This window comes from Hippoglossus stenolepis, chromosome 1, assembly GCF_022539355.2.
Source record: "Hippoglossus stenolepis isolate QCI-W04-F060 chromosome 1, HSTE1.2, whole genome shotgun sequence".
Classification (NCBI taxonomy): Eukaryota; Metazoa; Chordata; class Actinopteri; order Pleuronectiformes; family Pleuronectidae; genus Hippoglossus; species Hippoglossus stenolepis.
Window position 1 is genome coordinate 14,195,679 of NC_061483.1, and position 20,359 is coordinate 14,216,037.

General features: G+C 40.1%; 1 protein-coding gene across 4 annotated transcripts in view; it reads left to right on the plus strand.

The window, feature by feature from the left end:
• Positions 1-1,142: 1,142 nt before the first annotated feature.
• The window catches only part of nfat5b (nuclear factor of activated T cells 5b), a 34,012-nt gene continuing 14,795 nt past the window's right edge, over positions 1,143-20,359 (plus strand). Inside the window, exons 1-5 of one of the 4 annotated variants that reach the window (XM_035155325.2) lie at positions 1,143-1,437; positions 8,910-8,972; positions 16,601-16,726; positions 18,697-18,759; positions 19,311-19,941. In XM_035155325.2, the coding sequence (XP_035011216.2) occupies positions 19,316-19,941 (626 nt within the window). In that variant the 5' untranslated portion in view covers positions 1,143-1,437; positions 8,910-8,972; positions 16,601-16,726; positions 18,697-18,759; positions 19,311-19,315. Of the gene's footprint in view, positions 1,438-8,909; positions 8,973-13,766; positions 13,888-16,600; positions 16,727-18,696; positions 18,760-19,310; positions 19,942-20,359 lie in introns of those variants that run through there. The other 3 variants (XM_035155308.2, XM_035155300.2, XM_035155317.2) reach the window with 3 other exon arrangements.

Sequence of the window (20,359 nt, forward strand, 5' to 3'; positions counted from 1 at the left end):
GAAATGCATGTGAGTAGAAAACCGTTTGAAGACGAGAGACCATGGGATAAACATTTTCCTTTAAACATTTGATGATCTGATGGGGTTTCATAAATACTGATGAGGAGGAACTTCAACTCAAGACATAAGATCAGATAAAGAAGTGATTAAAGAAGTGCTTCAAACAGTTTATTTTGAATGTGTTAATAATGTGAGAAAATATCAAAATAAGAGGCATAAATATGGATAATGGAATGTATTGGTATATGTTGTGCAGATACAAATACATGTAATGTGCAAAAGGATACTGAGCAGTTGTGGTATGAAAAACAATGCTACATTTATTTTACATTATGACTAGTTAAAGAGTCTGACGAGTGTTCCTTCTTACACTGAAAGAGCTTTCGGGCTCCCATAGTGTCTTGAAAGCACTTTGTAACATTGTTAAGAACAGTGCTATATAAATAAAGTTTATTATTGTATTATAATATAGATAAAATAATCCTTTAAAAGACAGCGATAATTGCTCCCGCACGCTGTCCAACTTGCAATCAGTGATTTATTATGCTGCGATGTTTCGGTACTCGACCTTCATCAGGCAAATATTTGTGACACTAAGAAGCCATCTTAAATAGGGAGTGGCCACAGGTCAGCCACCCAATCACATTCCCTAAAACATATTTTTGCAGGTTTCATTTGCAGGTGAAACTGCATAGAAATATGACAAGTAATAAAACAATCCTTTATCAGTCCCACAAAAGGGCAAGTTGACATATTACATCAGCAACGGAGATAGTACAATTATAAACATAATATGGACTGCATATAAAGATAGAAGAATAAAGCACAGCATTAGAGCACGAATACAATAGTAAAAATGTTTCAGATGACAAAAGAGTAAAAAAGTATATATAAATAAAACATATTAATCAATAAATAAAGATTAAAAAGTCCAAATCCTGAGACAGCACACCTATCAAATATCTTTTAGACACATTGTAAAAGCAGTTTCTTCACATGTGCTCATATACGATCCAGGACCGTCATCGTAAACAATCCTTTGCGTCGCTTTCTGCGTGTTGCGTCACGTGTGTGGGCGTGGCCCGCGGTCGGGTCTCCTGCTGGCTGGAACATGCGCGGTGGGAGGAGCCAGGTGGGCGGGGTCCGGGCCGCTGAGGCTCTGAGTGACAGCGGCCGCAGTTGAGCTGGAATAAACAGAGAGAGAGGAGACGAGAGAGAAAAGTGCGGCGACCGGAGGCTGTTTTTAACTTTGTGCCGTGACAGCGACACGCGCAGAGACTCCACCGCTCATCACCGGCCGCGTGTGCGCTGTGGTCTGACCGCTGGTGCCCGGTTCCCCCGCAGCGCGAAGGAGTGCGATGCCCTCTGACTTCACCTCGCTGCTCTTCAGCGGGGACCTCGAGCTGACTTCTCCCGGAGCCCTCCTCCACCTCCGAGGTAACAACCACACCTCTCTCCCCCCTCTGCGGCGTGGAAATGTGCGTTTAGCTCACTGCCTACCTGCCCTGTGTGGGTCTGTGTGGGTCTGTGTGTGTGTCCCTGTACTTGTGTCTTACTGAGAACCATTTTAAGCATAGACCCTACAGAGTGAGGACATTTTTGGAAAGTGAGGACTTTGCTTCAACGGTCCTCGCTTCGTCAAAGGGCTGTTTGGGGGTTAACACTTGGTTTTAGGGTTAGAATTAGGTTAGGGTTAGGGTTAGGGTTAGGCATTTAGTTTGGATGGGTAGGGTCAGGGTAAGGGGCCAGGGAATGCATTTTGCCAATGAGTGTCCTCACTAAGATAGAAGTACAAACGTGTGTGTGTGTGTGTGTATTCATTGCCTCCCCCCCACGTCTCTTTTCAATCTGTTCCCCATGTTGTAAAATGTTGTTTCCTGGAGCAAGGCAAGGTGGTGTTTTTTTTTTCTTCATGCACACTGGTCAGACCAGTTTACTTTATCCCCTGCCAGCTGAAAAAAAAGAAGCAGTGCCGTACATTTTCTGTGGGCTGTCCCCAGGGCCCCCGGTGCCCCCTTGGAAGCCCCACACATGCACCACTCTGCTCCTGAGAGTGGTGCTACTCTCTCTCTCTCTCTCTCTCTCCCCTTATTAACATAAACTGTAAAGTGTGGCAGTCTGGGTGTGGGAGCCTCGGGCGGGTAGAGGAGTGACTGAAGCGGCTGTCAGATGTGTTCCAGGTCCTCCGTATTTTCTCCAGAAGAGTATGTAAACACAAATGTCCTAGTGAGACACGCTGCAGTTTCTACGGACTTTATCCGCCCGACCCCTCAGTGTAAAGTCTGTAGATATCCAGGAGATTTCGATGCGCGAACACAGCAGGGGATACCCCGCTGGATTCACCGTTTAATGCGGGACAGATGCAAAAAATATTTTTTTCAAAAAAAGAGATGGGGTTAATACGTCACTTCCTGCCTCTGTCCGCTGCACCCGGCTGGTCCACCTCTTGCCTGAATAATGAGGAGGATTTGATGCTGTTGTGAATGCGTCTGTGCAGAGAACCTCCCGCTGCGTTGTGCATGTGTGAAAGCCAGACTGCGAGTAAACTCCGTAGCCAATCCTCCGGATTTTACCCGCAGGTCATATCTGCGCAGTCAGGACACCAAAGTCTGGATAACGAAAAAAACAACCAAATATCTAGCAGTTAGAATAGCACTCAGTAGAGTGCATACCACAGCCAAGGCCCAACAGTCCCCTTAAATTCAAGGTCAAGCCAACAAATTTCACACACTCATAGATATCAGTTCCTCAAGTATGTCTGTTTTTTTCAACAATATTTATGAATTATTCCTTGAAAAATCTACATAAATGATGAAAAACACAAAAGAAAGACAAATAAATCCTGGATCTGTCCCCTGATCCAGATACATACCCAAATGTATCAGTGGCTAACCTTTCGCCTCCTGTTCACTTCCAATCTATGCTAATCTAATCTAATGGTTATTATAACATAAATATTTGTCCTTTTTAAATATGGTTGTTTCAGAATTGTGACCAACCAAGCACTGTGCTGAGATTAGATTGTTAAACTCTGGATAACTGAGCAGATTTCTCAGGGAAGAGGTAAGAGACATTCTCTCTCTTACCACTAGTTGTATATAGATTCTCAACGGCAGAGATTCTACAATGTTAGCCTTTGAGCTTTCGGCCAATTCAATGGAAGTGAATGGATTTTTCACTCAAAGCATGGACATTTTTGAAAAACAGCTGAACATGAAAGTTTACTGTCAGAGGATCCTCTCATGATAAGGACAGCCCTGATTATTCTACAAGAAAAGTGAAGATGGGAAAAATAGAGAAAATGGCTTGTTGATCATGCTAAAGATCAGCCAGAACCCACTGATAATAACATAACTAATGTTGTTTTTATAATAGTCACTTTTGCATTGGTTAAGATTTTCACAATCAATCATCAAGCAGTTAAACACCATTGAATCCCAGTCTATATACAGCAAATAGATGAACTGAGCAGTCGAGCGCAATAGAACTAATTGGAAATGAAAAAGATAAAACACTTTTCTCTGAGATCAGTTTTGATTCAACTCACGATATTATTTACTTATGTATTCAGATTCAGTTGACTTATATCCACATGTAATCATTAATGAGTAAGCCAAAAATTCCTTTTGAGATCTGGACCAATGGTAGCTTGTTCAATAGTCTACTTTATTTGCTTACTAATCACACTATTGTGTATGTGTGTCAGGATAGTTCACTCGGCTCTGTGTGAGAGGTGAACGTAGTTTTGCACCCTTTGACGACAAGGCCCCCATCCAATAGTATTGTCCTCATGGTTGAAATCTTCAATTCCTCAGCATTGACAAGTGATAGGCGGAGCCTGGATCAAAAGGAATGATTCTCTCGTATGGACACAAGAAAGAGAGGGTTGTGTGTGCAGCTTTGAATTTCATTATTTGTATATATTGGATTCTATTGTCAGTAACACTGTGTGATTCAAACATTCTAAGGACCTCGTATTTGTAGCGTATGAGTAGTTCAGGGAATACCAAGGAAAAACCACACACAGCAACAATAGCTCTCAGGATAGGAATGTAACTTTATGTGGTCGATAAAGAACTGCGAGTTCATTGATGTCATCAAACTTCTTCCCATCAGCTTTTCATCAAAGGTGAAGAATGTTATGGCTTTTCCCATAAGTTCCATCAAACCTGTTTAACAATTGTACTAACACAGTTTAAAATAAAATGTTTTTATTGACACCCGCCAAAGCCTGGTCAATCATTAACCCTCTGGCTGCTCCGTGTGTAAACCTGGGCTTAAATAGCACTGTATTAATATTGACTGCCGTGTTAAGCAAACTCGGCGGCATGTGCTCAAAAATACTTGAGTGCCTTGAAAGCTTGTTCTCGCTCTGATGATGAAAGACAAAATACCGTACAGGGAAAACATCTGATAAAGTGTATTTTTTGTTCATGAATCATTTGTTGCATTGGGTTAGTGGTCTTCTCTGTCATAAAGAAATCGGTAGGTGGATGCAAATCAGTATTTGAACACAAAATAAAGCTTAAAATATATCTGCTATTACTCTTTTTAAATATTCATGTAACTTTGTCCTAATAGAGATAGTAGTTTGTTGTCATCCAAATCAGTCTTTACTGTGTCGTCATCTGTTTAACATGGACCCCAACCTGTTCTGCATATTTCAGTTTCAAGTTTAGCTGACGTGCTTCTGCTCAGTTAGTTTTATGGGTTTCCCAAACGAAGCAACCGTATAATTGTGCTTGACAATATATTGGTCTATGTTTATCTCCTTATTTCATCTTTTGACATCATCATGTGAACAACTATTATTTTCCCCCAAGCTATAATGTGTTAAAACTCGCACACACAGCCAGCCAACTCTGGATGCAACAGCAATATGAGCTCTGTGAAAATGAGTACTGTGAATCTCCATGTAGACAATAGTTCCAAATTCATTAGAGGTTTCTTAAAGGTTCGCTAAAGGCCGTCTCTGTTCAAACTGTTTTGCTCAGGTTGGCCCTTCTGAAGAGGTGCATGTGTCTCTAACTTTTTTTTATTTTTTCACTACAACGTCCTTCTGAGGAACTCAGGAGTTGTACCTGTATTTTGACTGAAGTGGCGTTTGCAGTGTCGAATGGCCTGGGAAGTCCTTGTAAGGCGATATTTTTTATTAGATTTATTTAATGAGGTAGATATAGACTTCTGGTACTGTACAGTATGTTCACAGTAAAAGTTAACAGTTAACCTACTAAACTCATTCCGTGCATCCTATAAAACAAATGATCCAGTGAATGCAGATTACTCACACCCCTGAACGCGGTGTGACTTTCTTTCCTTATCATCTTTTGAATCACTTTAATTAATCATTAATGCAAACCAAACTCCAGTAAAACTCTAATCAGGGTCAGGTCAAAATGTCACCTCCTCTGGTATTTACTGCACACTTGTGACTTTGTTTTGGCCACATCAAATCAATGTATGAGTGGTTTAACCTGTTAAAGACATACACGCCGTGTGTGCATGGCTGCTTGTGTGTGTTTGAGTCTTGAGCAATTACTTGGATTTTAAATAAAATTTTGGGATCAGTGCAAAAATGAAATATTGATGATATAACTGTGAAAAAGATATCTTAGTAATAAAAATAGTTTTAAAAGATCAGTAGAATATAAAAAAAACATTCAAATAAAATAACTATAAGTTAAATATAGGAAAAATATTACCAAAATATAATTTATTTAAAAAATGTGATGAAATATCCAACAAAAATGTTTAAATATCAGAAAAATATAAAAACAATAATTACTGAAATATTAGTAAAATATTATTTTACATTAGTATTTTTTCTAATTGTTGTGTCTTGATATTTACTTTGGTTCAAATGCCAGTTTCATGATATTGCTACTACTATACAGTATATACTGTGTCAGTATTGTATGTTTTAGATTTTGTGAGGTCTGACAGTTTGGGATCATGTACTATTTAAAGCACTTGTGCAGCTTTAATGATCAGCAATGAAGTCATCAAACTCGTGAAACCTCTCAAATATTACAATTATGTTGTGTTGACTTGCTGTTTTTGTGAGAAGAGGAGTGTTGTCTCCTTGGCCTAGTTTAGGTACACATGTATTTTCTGGGTAAATGAATGTGGAGCAGGGTATCACAAAATGGAGCAATATACTGTAGCTTCCAGTCAATGCTTGCAGCAGTATTTTGTTCTGTTGTGTTAAGCTGAATTTCTGCCTCTCTGTGTTTATGTATCCCGTCCATAAAGATGAGTTTAGTTCAGGGTAGGATTTGTGTTGATGAAACTGTAGACAAGTTTGTCCTCATCGGCCAAAATGGAAAGATATCGATTAGTACACACACTCTCGCTTGTTTAACGAAAGATGAAGAGATTCCTAATGATTTTGTTCCCAGTCATCTTGTGGAGGATTTCTCACACTCGTCTGTGAAAAGCCGAAAGCACCTGTGAGATCTCACGTCCGCTCCTCATGTTTCTCTCCAGGGCAAGATGATTCTGAACTGAGAAATGAAATATGAAGTGAGTTTATCCACTGTGAATAAGAAGCAACAGCTCGGAACTAGGACCTAAACCATGATCTGTTGATTTAAGAAGGTTGATGTACGAGCAAGGTTTTTTGTGCACTTTATAATAAATATTTACAATAAAGTTAAACCACAAATGATACAAAGAATGTGCATAGACCACCTGTAAGACAAGAAAGCCGGTGTTTATTTTACAGTGTGGAGTTTTACATGTACGCTGACACCTCAAACCAGAGCACCAGATCCATGTAATCCAATATAGCAGCCTTACAATAAACCCTCCCCCGGTGCAGCTTATCATATTTAGTTATAGTTGAGACTGTGCCAGAGAGCTGTTGATTCAAGTCTTTGTTCTTTTAGAAGGTTGAATGTTGTGAGAGTGTATTGTTTGACTATAAAATACTAAAATAAGCTTTAAATTGCAACTGGTCGACCTTAAATCTCTGTCCACTGGTGAGTCTCCGCTCTCTCACCATGCTTCCCCTTCTGCTATCAGACCTGACAAATTAGCTGCATTTTGTTGGTGATGTGTTGGTAATGAATTATGCTGTTATTGCCGTAGTTGTGTGTAATTAGCTCATCTATCATCCTGCCATGATGTCCTTTTCTTCCAGCCTCACCATGGAGTGAATTTGTTGTTGGAAGTGATATCTTAAAGGGGACATAGAATGCAAATTCCACTTTGTTAGTGCTTCTACAGGTTAATGTGGGTATCTGGCATGTCTACCAACCCCAAAACTCTGGGGAAAAAACACTCGCGCGTTTTGTTATAGTTCCTCTAAGTCAGAAACGTCATGCTTGAGCGACTCGATTGCGCTTCCTGGGTATTGTGTCGTAACAAGGAACTGGAAGTCTCCCTACATGGTCTTCCGCAGTGTTCAGCTCTACTGTACGCCGGGTTACAGTAGTTACGCCGGGGTACAGTAGTTACGCCGGGGTACACCGGACGCGGAAGCGCCGCTGCGAGGCAGCGCAGCGCCGTTCTCCAGCACGCAGCCGCCTGGCTGTTCACACGGGACGTGCATTTCTCCGCGCTGGTCAGCCCCATAGACTGTATATATAAGGTCAGCCCGCGATTCTGCTTTCTCCGCTTGTTGTTGTACCCGTTGAATGTCGGGGTTCGGGGGTAAATGATGGTCTCCATAGCCCCCCCACCCTTTTCTTCTCTCTGTCTGTCTGCTTGTGTGCTTGTAGTGGATGGGCAGAGGGGGACATTTAATTATGTGATTGGGAAAAATTAAAACTCCAGGACAACAGAAGGGAATACAAAGTATGGGATGCATATTTGATAATTTATATCATATAAAATATGTAATTTATATCTTTAAAATCATGGGGGAGAGGGGGAGGGGGAGCTGGCTCATTAGCATTTAAAGGAACAGGCACTCAAAACAGGTCACTCTGTGGAGGGCTGTTTTATACAGGGTAAAAAGGGTGCTGTTTTATATGATCCTTGTGGTATTTTGACCAAAGTATGTTACAGACATTTCATTAAGACCCCAAGGAACCATATCAACTTGTGGTAAAATGGGCATGCTATGTCCCCTTTAAATACAGTGGTCTTGACATTTTTTAAATTGAATTGCAGACATTGCAATCATCACCACCAGACGCCCCCTGTGTATTTCTACTCTTTGACTCGGGCTGCATGTTAGTAAGTGATACATCTTGTTGCTGCTAGTGTTGTTCTCACATTTTTCCAGATCAAGTTTTTGGACTGAGGGTTTGGGAAGCTTTTCCCTTAGTTTGTTTTGGGGTAGATCCAAAATTTTGTAATTGTACAAACCTCTACACGTCTCTTTCACTTTTCCATTTGAGTCCCACAACCCTGCTCCCTCACTCAAGTGGGTCCGGTCTTTCTCCGGATTTTGCCTTTCGCTTATGAAGAACGCAGCAGGAGATTTGTGCTTTCATAACAACAGGAAAATGTCTGGCGCTTTCGGGTGAGGTGTGGCTCAGTATGCATGAGACAGGAGATCAACACCAGCAACTGCACTTATTTTACCAAAAACTCTTGAATCTCGTTGTCTTTCCAACTTGACATTTTCTTCGGCGTCTTTTGCACTTATGGCTCCTCTTTTTCATCCTGAGATATTAGAATTCTTTTTGCTTTTTTATTTTTTTCAGTTTTGCATCTGTCGCCATACAAACGTCACCAACTTCCTTGCTATGAAGCCAGCTAATTTGCATAAACACAGCCTGTCACATCACAAAGTTTCCTTATAGAGGCTCATACAGAGAAGTAGTTTATGACCTCCAGAAACGCTGAATACCTTTGGCATAACGTAGACAAAGAATCCATCCTCCAGCCTCAGGTTGGGGTATCTCAATATCCTGTGTTTTAAGTCCTTTATTCTGAGTCATTTTCTACTTCCTTGGCAGACTGGCATGGCGGGACAGAACAACAGGACTGGACAGGCAGATTTCCTCCTGCATCCTGTCATTGTTAGTATTTTCTTTGCTTACTTGACTTAATTCACACTCGTGGGTTTGGACGCCAAGTGCGATGTCTGGTAGGGCCAAGGCCACGAGAAAACTAATTGTAGCAGAGGAATTCTGAGCGTTGAAAGAAGAAGTAACGCCTTTGTCTGTTCCTTGAGATAATAACTTTTGTCAGTGTGATACTATTTTGTTTAGGGTGGTGAGCTGGCATTGAAGGGGACGACAAACCAACTGTTTATTGTACCCACACACACAACTTTTATCTGTACAGAGGATAAGCGTCGTAAAACTCATTTATACACCATCAGTCAATTTAATGGTTATATACAGATTTCTTACTTTTGCGCCCCCACTTTTTATAACCCCTTTTGCATGCAGTCCAGACCTAGGTAGGATTTATTACAGGATTGTTGCATTAGACTCAATAAGCTAGGTGTTCCTAATAAAATGGTAACTAAAAAGGCTCTAGAGCCAGTTAACCGTGATGCTTGTTTTTCATGAAACCTTTAAAATATCTAGGAGCTAATGACTTACCTCCTGACTGCATTATAGACATTTTAACCTTTTTGTCCTTTTATAGTTTCAATTTAAAAACCAAAGGTCACGTTTGCATCTAGCCCCCACACACATTTTAGTGTGTTGCAGCATGACAAGTCAGGGTCAACTTGGTTTCAACTGAGTAACTTTACATACATTTTATGCAAATTATTTTTGTCACCTTTGTCCTGTTTTTGTTCTGGTTTACAAAGTCACATTGAATTTCTTGCCCTAATTGTATTCACGCAGGTTATTCAGTCTTTCTTTTTACTTCTACTTTTTTGGAATACACTGTATATCTAAATCGCATTTTTCTCAGATACTTAAGTTCATGGATAATTAATAAATAATTTGAGATATTCGCCTGCTTCGATGAACTTTAGTCATTGTCTCAGTGAATATTGCATTATTATGTATTACGTCAGTATTATTTTGTCATGTCTGGTCTCCCTCTTGTATCTTTTTCATGTCCAAGTTTAGCAAAGATGGAGTTTTTCTTTAATTTGCTGAGTAAAGTCAGACGTCCTCAGCTGAAGTGACAGTGTTCTTCTGCTACCACAAACCACAGCCTGTTGCAATAGAATGATGACTTTATTTAAGAAAGACGCCAGAGCAACTTTATTTGGTTTCATGGTGGTTGTGTTCGCTGAATCTTGATCAGTGTTTTCCTCAGTTTGCTGTGGTTTCGTTTGATAAGACTTCACACCAAACCAAGTAATTAATAGTTTGAGGTGCAGGCTCAGTCTTAAGAACACATTGCCATAAATCTGGAAAATGGCAAGTCTTAGAAACGAGGCCAGAAAGTTTGTAAAGTATGAATAAGTGCTAAAGGCCTGACGAGAACTACTGATAACTTTTTGTTTAGGACAGTGATTGTTATGAAATGGCCTCTAGGTTTTCTTAACTTTGGCATTAGGTTTCCAGTCATACATTCTTACTCTTTATTGTTCTAGTGTGAATCTCTGACGCCTCAAGACTCAAACATAACTTCCAAGCGCTGACACAGTTTCAGCCCTTTTATCTGTTTATTATCAGCAGCTTCCATCAGAAGTCAGTCCGCAAGGTTCCGAACTGTGACGCCACAAGCTAATTTTAAGTGTTTTTTTATCTTCACTGTGATTGTATAAACAAAGAGTATTTGAGTTTTCATCTTCGATCACACACTCAAAAGATTTAGTTTTTAAAGGAGCAGTTAAACATTTTAGAAAAAGTATGTTGACTCGCTCTCTGGTGAACAACTACAGTCAACTGCTTGTTAGCTTAGCTTAGCATGAAGACGGGAAAAGACTAGCCAAGAAATAGAAATGGCAGTAATCCATTTAAAATGACAAAAAACTGACGTGAAAGTGGTAGCAAGAGGAATCTACTTTCTCTCAGCAAGAAAGTTAATTACCATATTTTCCAAAATGTATAAAGTATTCCTTGAACCAATGCTATCTGTAATATAATATAAAGTGTTTTAGAGCATCCGTCTTTCTACTGCTATTTGGTGGCCTATTTATCTAAAAATTTGCACATAAAGACTAAAACTGCACGGATATTAATTCAGTATGGACATGACATGGGTAAAATCCGGAGAATTGGCTATGGATTTCACCCACAGTTTGCCTTTCACACATGCACAACACAGCGGGAGGTTCTCTGCACAGCACAATAACTCACTCGGACATTTGCATTCATTTTATATTTATGTTGTTTGATATAATGTATATGGCATTTTAATCTCTCGTTGGTTGGGTCAAATGGTTGGTGTGACATGGAAATGAAAACTAATTAACTTACCCATTCACTGTTTTGCATACTCTGGTTAGCTCATAAATTCAGTCTTGATGATTCCTTCCCTGGTTCAGACACTGGTAACACGGTGGCTTGGTGATGTCTCACCACTGGCGAGTGTACGTGCAGTGTTGCTAAAGGCTTTTCCTGTTGCCTCAGTGCGGTTTTCCTGTGAGCAGGAGAGAAGTGTTGGCACACCAATCTATTAGACTGTAATAGGTTGTAACTTTTTGTGCGTTTGTGGTGATTCACAGTAAAATTGGCCATCAATTCTCGTCACCAGTTAGGTCTGACTTCACTGCGCAGGAGTTTAGTCCATATTCCAGAGAATTTGTCGATGTGTATGATAAGTGTCCGTGTGTGAGACAGTGTGTGTTGTCGTCTGTTACTAGTTTGGATTCCTCTGCTCTCTGAAGTCACACATTCTGGTTAAACTTTTGTTTTTTCGTTTGAGTCCACAGAGTTAAAGGTAGATAATGTCCTCGTTGTATACCAGCCCAAATACCCCGCTCTATAACGCTGACTCTGTGAGGATTATTACATTATTATATTAAATGTGACTAACGGCCCACTTTGTTTTCAAACCGGACTTGTAGCTGTGTGGTTTGGCCCTCACAGCAGCCTCAGTGCGCTGTTTTGTCAAGTCAGGATTGTGGTGGGTGTTTGTTGAAAGCAAGTCATGTAAACCGAAGCCTTGAGGTCGTTCCTGGTCACTTCAGGATTAGCGGGACTGAAAAGAGCTACATGCCACAAACCCTGAGCCTGCTGTCTCACAAACAAATTAATTATCCCGTTCTAAAGCCTGACTGACTTTTTTTCACTTTGTATAGCAGCAATAAACCATATGATCCTGTTTCTATGAGCATTAGCATTAATGTAATCTCGATAATTCGGCAGGTACAGGTGCAGCACACAAGCAGAATATCTATGGTTCCACACATCTTATCTGACGTGTTGTGGCACTTCTCATCAGGTGAACAGTTTGTCCCGTAAAGTGATGGTGCCATGCTCCTTCCTGAATGCAATGACTGGTTAAGTGCAGTGATTATGCCTGCCTTAATAATGGTTGCTATTGTGCAATAAGCACTGTAAGCCTTGTCTCTCAACATATTTGACTCATCATGTGTCATGCAATCATGACATTACAATGACGTTACTGATGGGCTCTGTAATCGGAAATGATACTTGTGTTACCTGAATTTTACAAGTAGGTGATATTATATTACTCTGTAATTTGTATATAATGGCATTAGGAGTGAAAAAGATATTGATCATATACACTGCAAGCTGAGGAAACATGGTGAAGATGTATATTATTTAGATTATGACTTTTCTGCCATCAGCCTTTATTATCTGTTTCTTAATGCTCACCTTAGATAATATGATTTAAATATGACACATAACTTGTGAGATTTTGATTAATTTAAGAGACAAAACTATACTCATGTCCAAATAATGTAATAGTAATGAATGACTCATCATTATGAAATGCATTCATCAGTCTAGGACATATCAATAACTCATGTGGTTACAGCAATGACAGAGGTATGTTTAGATTCATATATTAGTATGAACACAATTAGCAACAGTTGAAGCATTCAAATAGAGAACTGTGTTGAATCCTTCTGGTTTTTACAGCTGAACCTGCTGCCAGCTGCATTAATGAATGAGTTGATGAACTTATAACTTCATTATCCATAAAGTTAAGTTAATTAAGTAATTAATCAATTACAGTTAATTAAAAAAGCAAATTTTATGACCTGATTATTTATCAATATTAGCCAGAGTTGTTTAATATCAAACACTAACTTTTTTATTGGAATAATAAATGCATTAACTATAAGTAAATGAAGCATGAATGATAAACTCATGTTGTAAAAGGGAATTATAGTTTTATGAGTGTGGTAACATTTTACATATTCAGATTTGTTTCCACAGTGCTGTAAGTGTTGTCCGTGCAACATCCTGCACTGTTAATGCTCAGTTCTTCATTTAAAGGGGAAAATAACCCTGTCTTTTTCTCTCATTTTCTCCACATTGTCTCACAAGAGACGCAGACGCCTAAAAGACTTGTCCCCTGATCTGTGTTGCTATGGAGTCCCTGGCAGCCTTCGTGTAGGCTTGGCTGTAAACATTTCAGGGTTGTTGTACATGGTTTGCTGCAGGTGCCGGCCCTTTCGCTGTTTTTCTTTCCTTCTTATGCTTGGATTAAACTCCAAATGTTCTGACACGCTGCAGCTAATCTCATCCTCCACCATCGCTTTTTGCCGAGCAGTATTCCGCTCATTTCAACAAATCCACCTCGTGAAATGTTTCAACTGAAGTGGGCTTATTCTACTGCTTCATTTCTGCTTGACAGGATTCCACACGACAACACCTCTAACCTGTTGGGCAAGTTGAAGTACAGAAAAGGGTCTGGGCGCACAGTAAACAAGGCGGCGAGCGGGAGGGAGGGAGGTGGAGTGGAGGAGGGGGACAGAAAGGGAGTTAAATCAGTCACTCAGCCAAAAAAACCAGTGCCACGCCCCAGGTGCCAGGGCTAGTAAGAGCAAGCAACAGGAATGTGAGGGAAATGAATGGGAGTGTAAGTCCTGCCATACACATGGTGAGTGCTTTCTTTTTTCACCTTTAGTCTGCGCTACTTACCATATAAACAAATTATGAGGTACATTGAGGATCTGAGGAGATAAAATGTCTCTGTTGACTCCTGAGGTTTCTAACTTTATGCACGATTTCTAACGTGACACTTGGATTGTAAATGTAGCTGGTTTAGTGTTAATCCATCTGTTTACATTGAATGTGAGTGGATTTAGCAAACTTTGTGAAACTGCTAATGAGGTTGATATATATGAAAATGTATTATTAGCAGGTGGAGACCTGATCAACACAGACCACGTTATAATGGCGTCTTTAAGCGTGAATGTTTTGGGTGTTTCATCTGTTATCACAATGATCACAGACGGGACTGAAAATGAAAGGTTCACTCGATGGTCTGCACAACTGGAGTGCACTTCGAAGATAAAATCAAAACATCACGTGGTGTGTGTGAGTCAGGATGGTTTATTTCCCAGCTAATGGAGCTGGTCATTTTTATTTTTTTTTATTTTCTCCCGTGTGAAAGGGACAGTGTTTTGTCACGTGTAAATAAATTGCACTCTGTCTGCTTAAGGGGAAACAAATATGCAGCAAAATAAGATTTTTTTATTTTTTAAAAACGTCAAGGGACTGTGGAAACACTTTGAACAGGCCAGCCAGTGATTCAAGACCCACTGCTCTGAGAGAAGAGTACATATTTTCTGTCTGTGCGGTTGGCAATCTGTTTACTGGAAGGGCTGTGCGCTCCGAGCACATGTTCCTGCATGTGCAGTCAGTCAGGGAGCCCTGAGAAGACTGAAGAGCTGAAGTGTAAATGCAGGGGCAGAGAAAGTGTTTTTGTGGAGGTGGTGGTGAAGGGGGCGTTTGCGTGCGAACGCATGCATGTGTGTCTGTGATTTTGTTTGGAGGACCAGCAAAACCACACTAGAATCCTGTGTGTGTATATGTGTGGTTCAGTGTGAGTTATATGAGTTTGCTGAGCCCAGATTTAAGCTCCCTTTCTGGGAACCAGCATTCCCTGCTCTTCTAAAGCGAGCTGTAAGAGACTGGAGGGCTTTGGGAATGAAGAGGCATGGGCTGGTTTCAGTATGTCCCAGGTTTGTCTATTGTACACAGTGAGTGGTAACAATGGGAGGGTTAAGTATCTGATATACACACCAAACCCCGGGACTCAGCTGCAAGTAATTAAAGCTGGCAGTTGGCAGAGAAGAGAGTCAGGCGACTGTAATGGCCGCTCGAAGTTCATACCATAATATTTGGATGATGAATCAGGCTGCTAGTAAAAGTGTTGTCATGCTGTTGACCCAAGGCTTTCTCCCCTCACCGTGTCCTGTCGGCCCTGAGGGAGGCACAGAGAGGAGAGAAAAAGGCTTTGTACGACCCTGCTGCCTGTTTGTAATGGGATCGGCTGTTTATTTGGTGTGCTGCAGCTTTTGACCTCATTAGTCCCCATCTGGTTTGTTCCTCCGCACGGTGTATATCTAGAGCCCGAGTTCCCATTTTAGCATTAACCATATGGATAATATTGAGAGATGGCATTCAGGGGACAGTGGATGTTAAATTTGATTTACTTTTACTTCAGTCTCAAAGATATTGAACTAATTCATAAAGAGAAGATGTAGCTTGGATATTAGGTTTGCTAAGGTATACAAAAACATCATATATAGGGTTGGAAGTACTTTTTGATTAATCAAGTAATTAAGCAACTGTCAAAAGCCCAGATATGCTCAATTTATAATTATATAAAATGAAGAGAAACAGAAGCTGAAACTGAAAGAAAATAATTACTTTAACTATTTATCTATCCATCTGTTCATTCATCCATTCTGCTTTCCTTTGCCAATCCCAGCTGACATTGTCTGAAAGGCGGGTTACACAGGGCCAACATACACAGACAACAACCATTTTAAACAATTTATCTTTTATCAAAACAGCTGCTTTTTTCAAGTGATCAATTAAATTTAATTAATTTCATTAGTTGCAGCTCTTCTCACAAGCCATCAAGCAGAAATCTGTTTAAACATGTTGGGGAGTGCTATCATCGCCACTGGTAACATAACATACACAATGGGTTGGGTTGCATTGTGGGTAATGTATCCACTAGGTTTTGACAAGCATGAAGAAAATAGGCAATAAAAAAGATGCCATCCCTGATCCTGCTCCATTGTGACATTATTTTATTTATTAAGTTAAAAGTTCAGATTAGTTCACTTGACATTTCTTCCCACTAAAATATCAAGTTAATTATGCTTTGGGCTTTTGTTTATTATCAATCTTGGTGACAACAGGCGTTGCGCGGCGTGATTGTTGCATACCGGCAGTCGGATACAGAGTTTGGCAGTAGTGTTGTGTTGTGGAAGCTCATTTGGCATCTGAACTGATGCTGATATTATTATGCATTGTTCCCAAAGTAATAGCTCTGTAGTGTGAGTATTTCCTGATCATTTATCAGGTTGCTGGTATTTTCTTGCAATTGCGCAAGAGTTGTTATTGTTGTACAGTCGTCTACTGCATCAGTGTTAAACTGAATGACACAGAGAAATGGAATTTGAGGAAAGCATTATTCAAAGTAACGAGTCATGTTAGTTCTCACGTTTCATGTCAGCAAATTTGTAATTAAATTGACACATTTAAATTATCTGTTTCATTTTACTCACTGTTGAGTTCTTGTTAAAATGTCACATTAATATAACTTCTATCTGTTCTCCCTCCTCTCTCTATAGAATCAGTGTGTGATCTTCTACCCAGAGAGCTGCAGTTGCCTTCCTCCACTCAGCAGAACCCAAACGTCATGAGTCAAAAGAGTGGTGGAGAGGCAGGGCCTCCTCCTTCTGCTACTGTAGCATCAGGTAGGATCCTGCTCTTCTTTTCTTATTTCTTATCTGCGAGCAGGACTGATCACGCCCCACCCCAAAACACTGTGTACCTGGGCAAACAAACACCTGCATATGACGGGAAAGCCAGTCAGACAACCCGCTTCTTACTCTGTGATCCTCACGTGTTGGTCCAAATAAAATATAAAGAAACATGTGAGAAGGGAGTTATGTCATTGGAGTGGAATCAACAGAACATGTCTGCTGTATGTACCTGCCACACACAATATTTGGTTGAAAAGATTGTTGTGATTTCCTATATGTTGTAGTCTCTTGCAGCAATGCAGTTTTTAAATGTTGGTCACGTACAACAGGTTCACAGTAATTAGGGCCCTCTGTGAATTTTCCAGTTTTTTTAAATGTTGCAGTATGGACACCATGCATGCAATGTAAGAGTGATCGATGGTTTAAACTGAACACAGTACACATAATGATGCAAGAGCCTGGCAAATCTTATTTGAGTTTTGCATCCTCAGCACAAAGTAGTTGGTTGTTTAAACTGTTTTGTCACTTTTATTTAGGCAAGTTGGAAGTTTTAAGTGGCTGTGTTATGTATTTTGCACTTCTAATTCAGAGCTATATTGTTCATAGTGGAAAGTGAAATGGCAAGAGAAACACAATAGTCCAGAAATAAGATATAGAACCCCATCCCACACCCAGTGAAAAGTAGTGGCAAGTGGGATCAAGTACAATGCAAGTGTCTTAAGGGAGCAGAAAGTGATTGATCAACAAAAACCTGGTCCAAAGTCAATTGTGTCATGTTTCACTGTTATTTAAGAGCACATTACAGATACAATAGTATACACCCACATAGACGGGTGTACAATGATACTAATGACTATAATTTTCTATAATTTTTTTCCTGTAACTCTTGTTATTAATATGTTGCTATTGTGCATTGTTGGAGTGGCAACTGATAAATAATTAAAGACAGAATATGATGAATAATTGGCAGTGATACAACAGAGGCTAGATTACACAACCGAGCAGAAAGACTGACTCTGGGCTCACAAACTCCAGGTCTACTGTGTGTCAACTGATTTTATTGAAAATATCTTTGCAATTATGTCATGTTATCCACTGACTTGAGAACAACTTGGCATTTGGTAGGATACTATTCAAATAAAATAAACTGTGTTGAAATCAAATTCTAAGACCTTTTATTAGTTTTCGGTCGAAAGATGCATATTTCTGATTCAATTTATCATGTTACCACACAGCAAACCTGGGGCCAGGCTATATTTCAGTGTAAAAATACTGTACACATGACACAGTAAGTGTAAGGGAGAGATTGTTGTTTTTTTATTGCCCCAGGTCACACTACCAGTAAACAGGATGCAATTTCCCATTTAAAAAAAAAAAAAGTACAAGAAGAAAGGGAAAATGTGCTCGGCCAAACTTATCAATAATGAACTGTAATTTGTATTAATGCATATAATTTATATATCCTATTTTCTCACTCAGAGCTTGAATGTTTTTAGAGTCAATGGCAGATAAGACCGGGACAGTCAGACAGGATGGAGCATCTTCTATTATTTGTCCATATTTTCTGGTTGCCATGATATGTGATCATATATGTCTTTGTGTCGCAACACTTGCTAAAAATGACACTACCTCCATATACATTGTATGTGCTTGTTTTTCTTCCCGAATGTGTGTTTTGCAAACTAATGAGTCACCAAACAATCCAGAATGTCAACAGAAGTCTAACTCCTTTTTTTTTTTTTAACGATCTACAACGTAACCACACCTTTCCCTGCTCTTCATCTAGTTCACCGTAACTATTTGAATGCTTTTGAAATTACAGTGTATGTCAGCATGCTGGAGCAGCACCTTTTTGACAAAGAAAAAAAAAATACCCTGTGTTAATAATATTTTTTTTCACTGATAAAATTTTTACTGTTCAGCTCTTATTGCTCATTCGCTGTCTCATTTTTATATTCCAGGAAGTTCCCTCTGAAGCAGGGAGTGTCTGCATATAAAATGGTCTGCAGTTCTCTGCTTCATAGGTCAGAAGCTTGTTTATTTTGTCTCTGTGGCTACGTTCAGTCCCAACGAAAAGAACTTATGTAGCAAAAAAATAAATAAACAAAATAAAGCTCCAATAATTGGCATGCATCTTACTGTGCACATGAACATTTTGAACTTCCTCTCCATTTCACCATTTTGGCTCATTTTTTCATTCAGTTGAACATGAACAAAATGCTAATAATAATGATAAATTCATTCAGTTGTTTTTTAGTTAGATTTTTTTAGTAGTTAATTTACTCACAAGCATTTTTACTCTTCAGTTTTTTTATTAGGGGGGGGCTGCTCACCTCTCATCTCTTCTTTGGCCCCGTTTGAATTTATAACAATACTTTTATTCACACACTGTCCACAGACACATACATATAGGATCCAATAAAAAACAGAAAGGGAAAATTTTAATTGGATGTGTAAAAAATACTAAACAAAAGCAAAAATTAACAATCATGAACACATTTTGCTGCTTAAATGGGACTGCTAGCCAACACAGGTTGAGATGCCTTTATTCACTGTCTAATCATTTGCACTGTAGATGCCATGTCCTCTTCTATGACCATGGAAGGCCCCCGCAGTGCTCTTTCCAACTCTTCCAGCTCCACCATACATTCCAGCTCTTCAGCCAGTGACCAGAACCCAGTCCACAGCAACAATGTTGACCAGGAGGATGCCAGGAATAGCCGCGTGGTACCAGAGGTTGTCGGAGCAGAGAACGGAAATGGCAACGGCGGCGGTGGCGGTAACTGCAGGGGGAGCAGTGAACTGGGAGGTGGAAGAGGTGCAACATCCCAGGATGCGCAGGCACATCACCAGATGACCCCGTCTAAGCGCCGCACCGTACTGAACATCTCTCCGCCTCCGCAAGACTTGTTTGACGACAGCCACATGTCCTGCCAGAATGAAGCCTCCCTGGACTCAGAGCAGAGTACCAGCATCTGGATGGATGACTCTCTCTCCAACTTTAGTATCATGAGCAGTGTTTCCTACAATGACAACACAGAGGTACCAAGAAAGTCCCGTAAACGTACCCCTCGACAGAGGCCTGGTCCGAAGGCTGTGCCTGCAGGGGAACCCAGCATGGATGTGTTTGATGCAGACAGTGCTAAAGGCCCGCACTTTGTCTTGTCACAGTTAGGACCCGACAACAAGACAGCATCAAAAGGAAGGTTTGTGTGAACTTTATTTGTATTTAGAAAGACTTGATCTGTTTGATTCTTAACGCCCATAGACTGTATATAAAGATGGACAATGTGACACAGCTTGCTCCCACTATCTAGAAATGTAACCAAAATATCAGGGATACAAACACAGCCATCTTGCCACGATGATGTCATTGGGAACCAGAGTCACTGATACACACTCTCAACCAATGAGAGTTTGATGATGTTTCACCCTGTTATATAGCACCATATAACTAATCAAACCCAAACTTGGCAGAAAGATCAACGCTTCAACAAACATCAGTCTGATACAAACCACCTAAAAGGACTTCTGGCCCATGTCCCTTCAACTAACATGGATGCTGCAGGGTTTACGACCTATACTGCAGCCAGCCACCAGGTGGCGATGGAGTTGCTTTGGCTT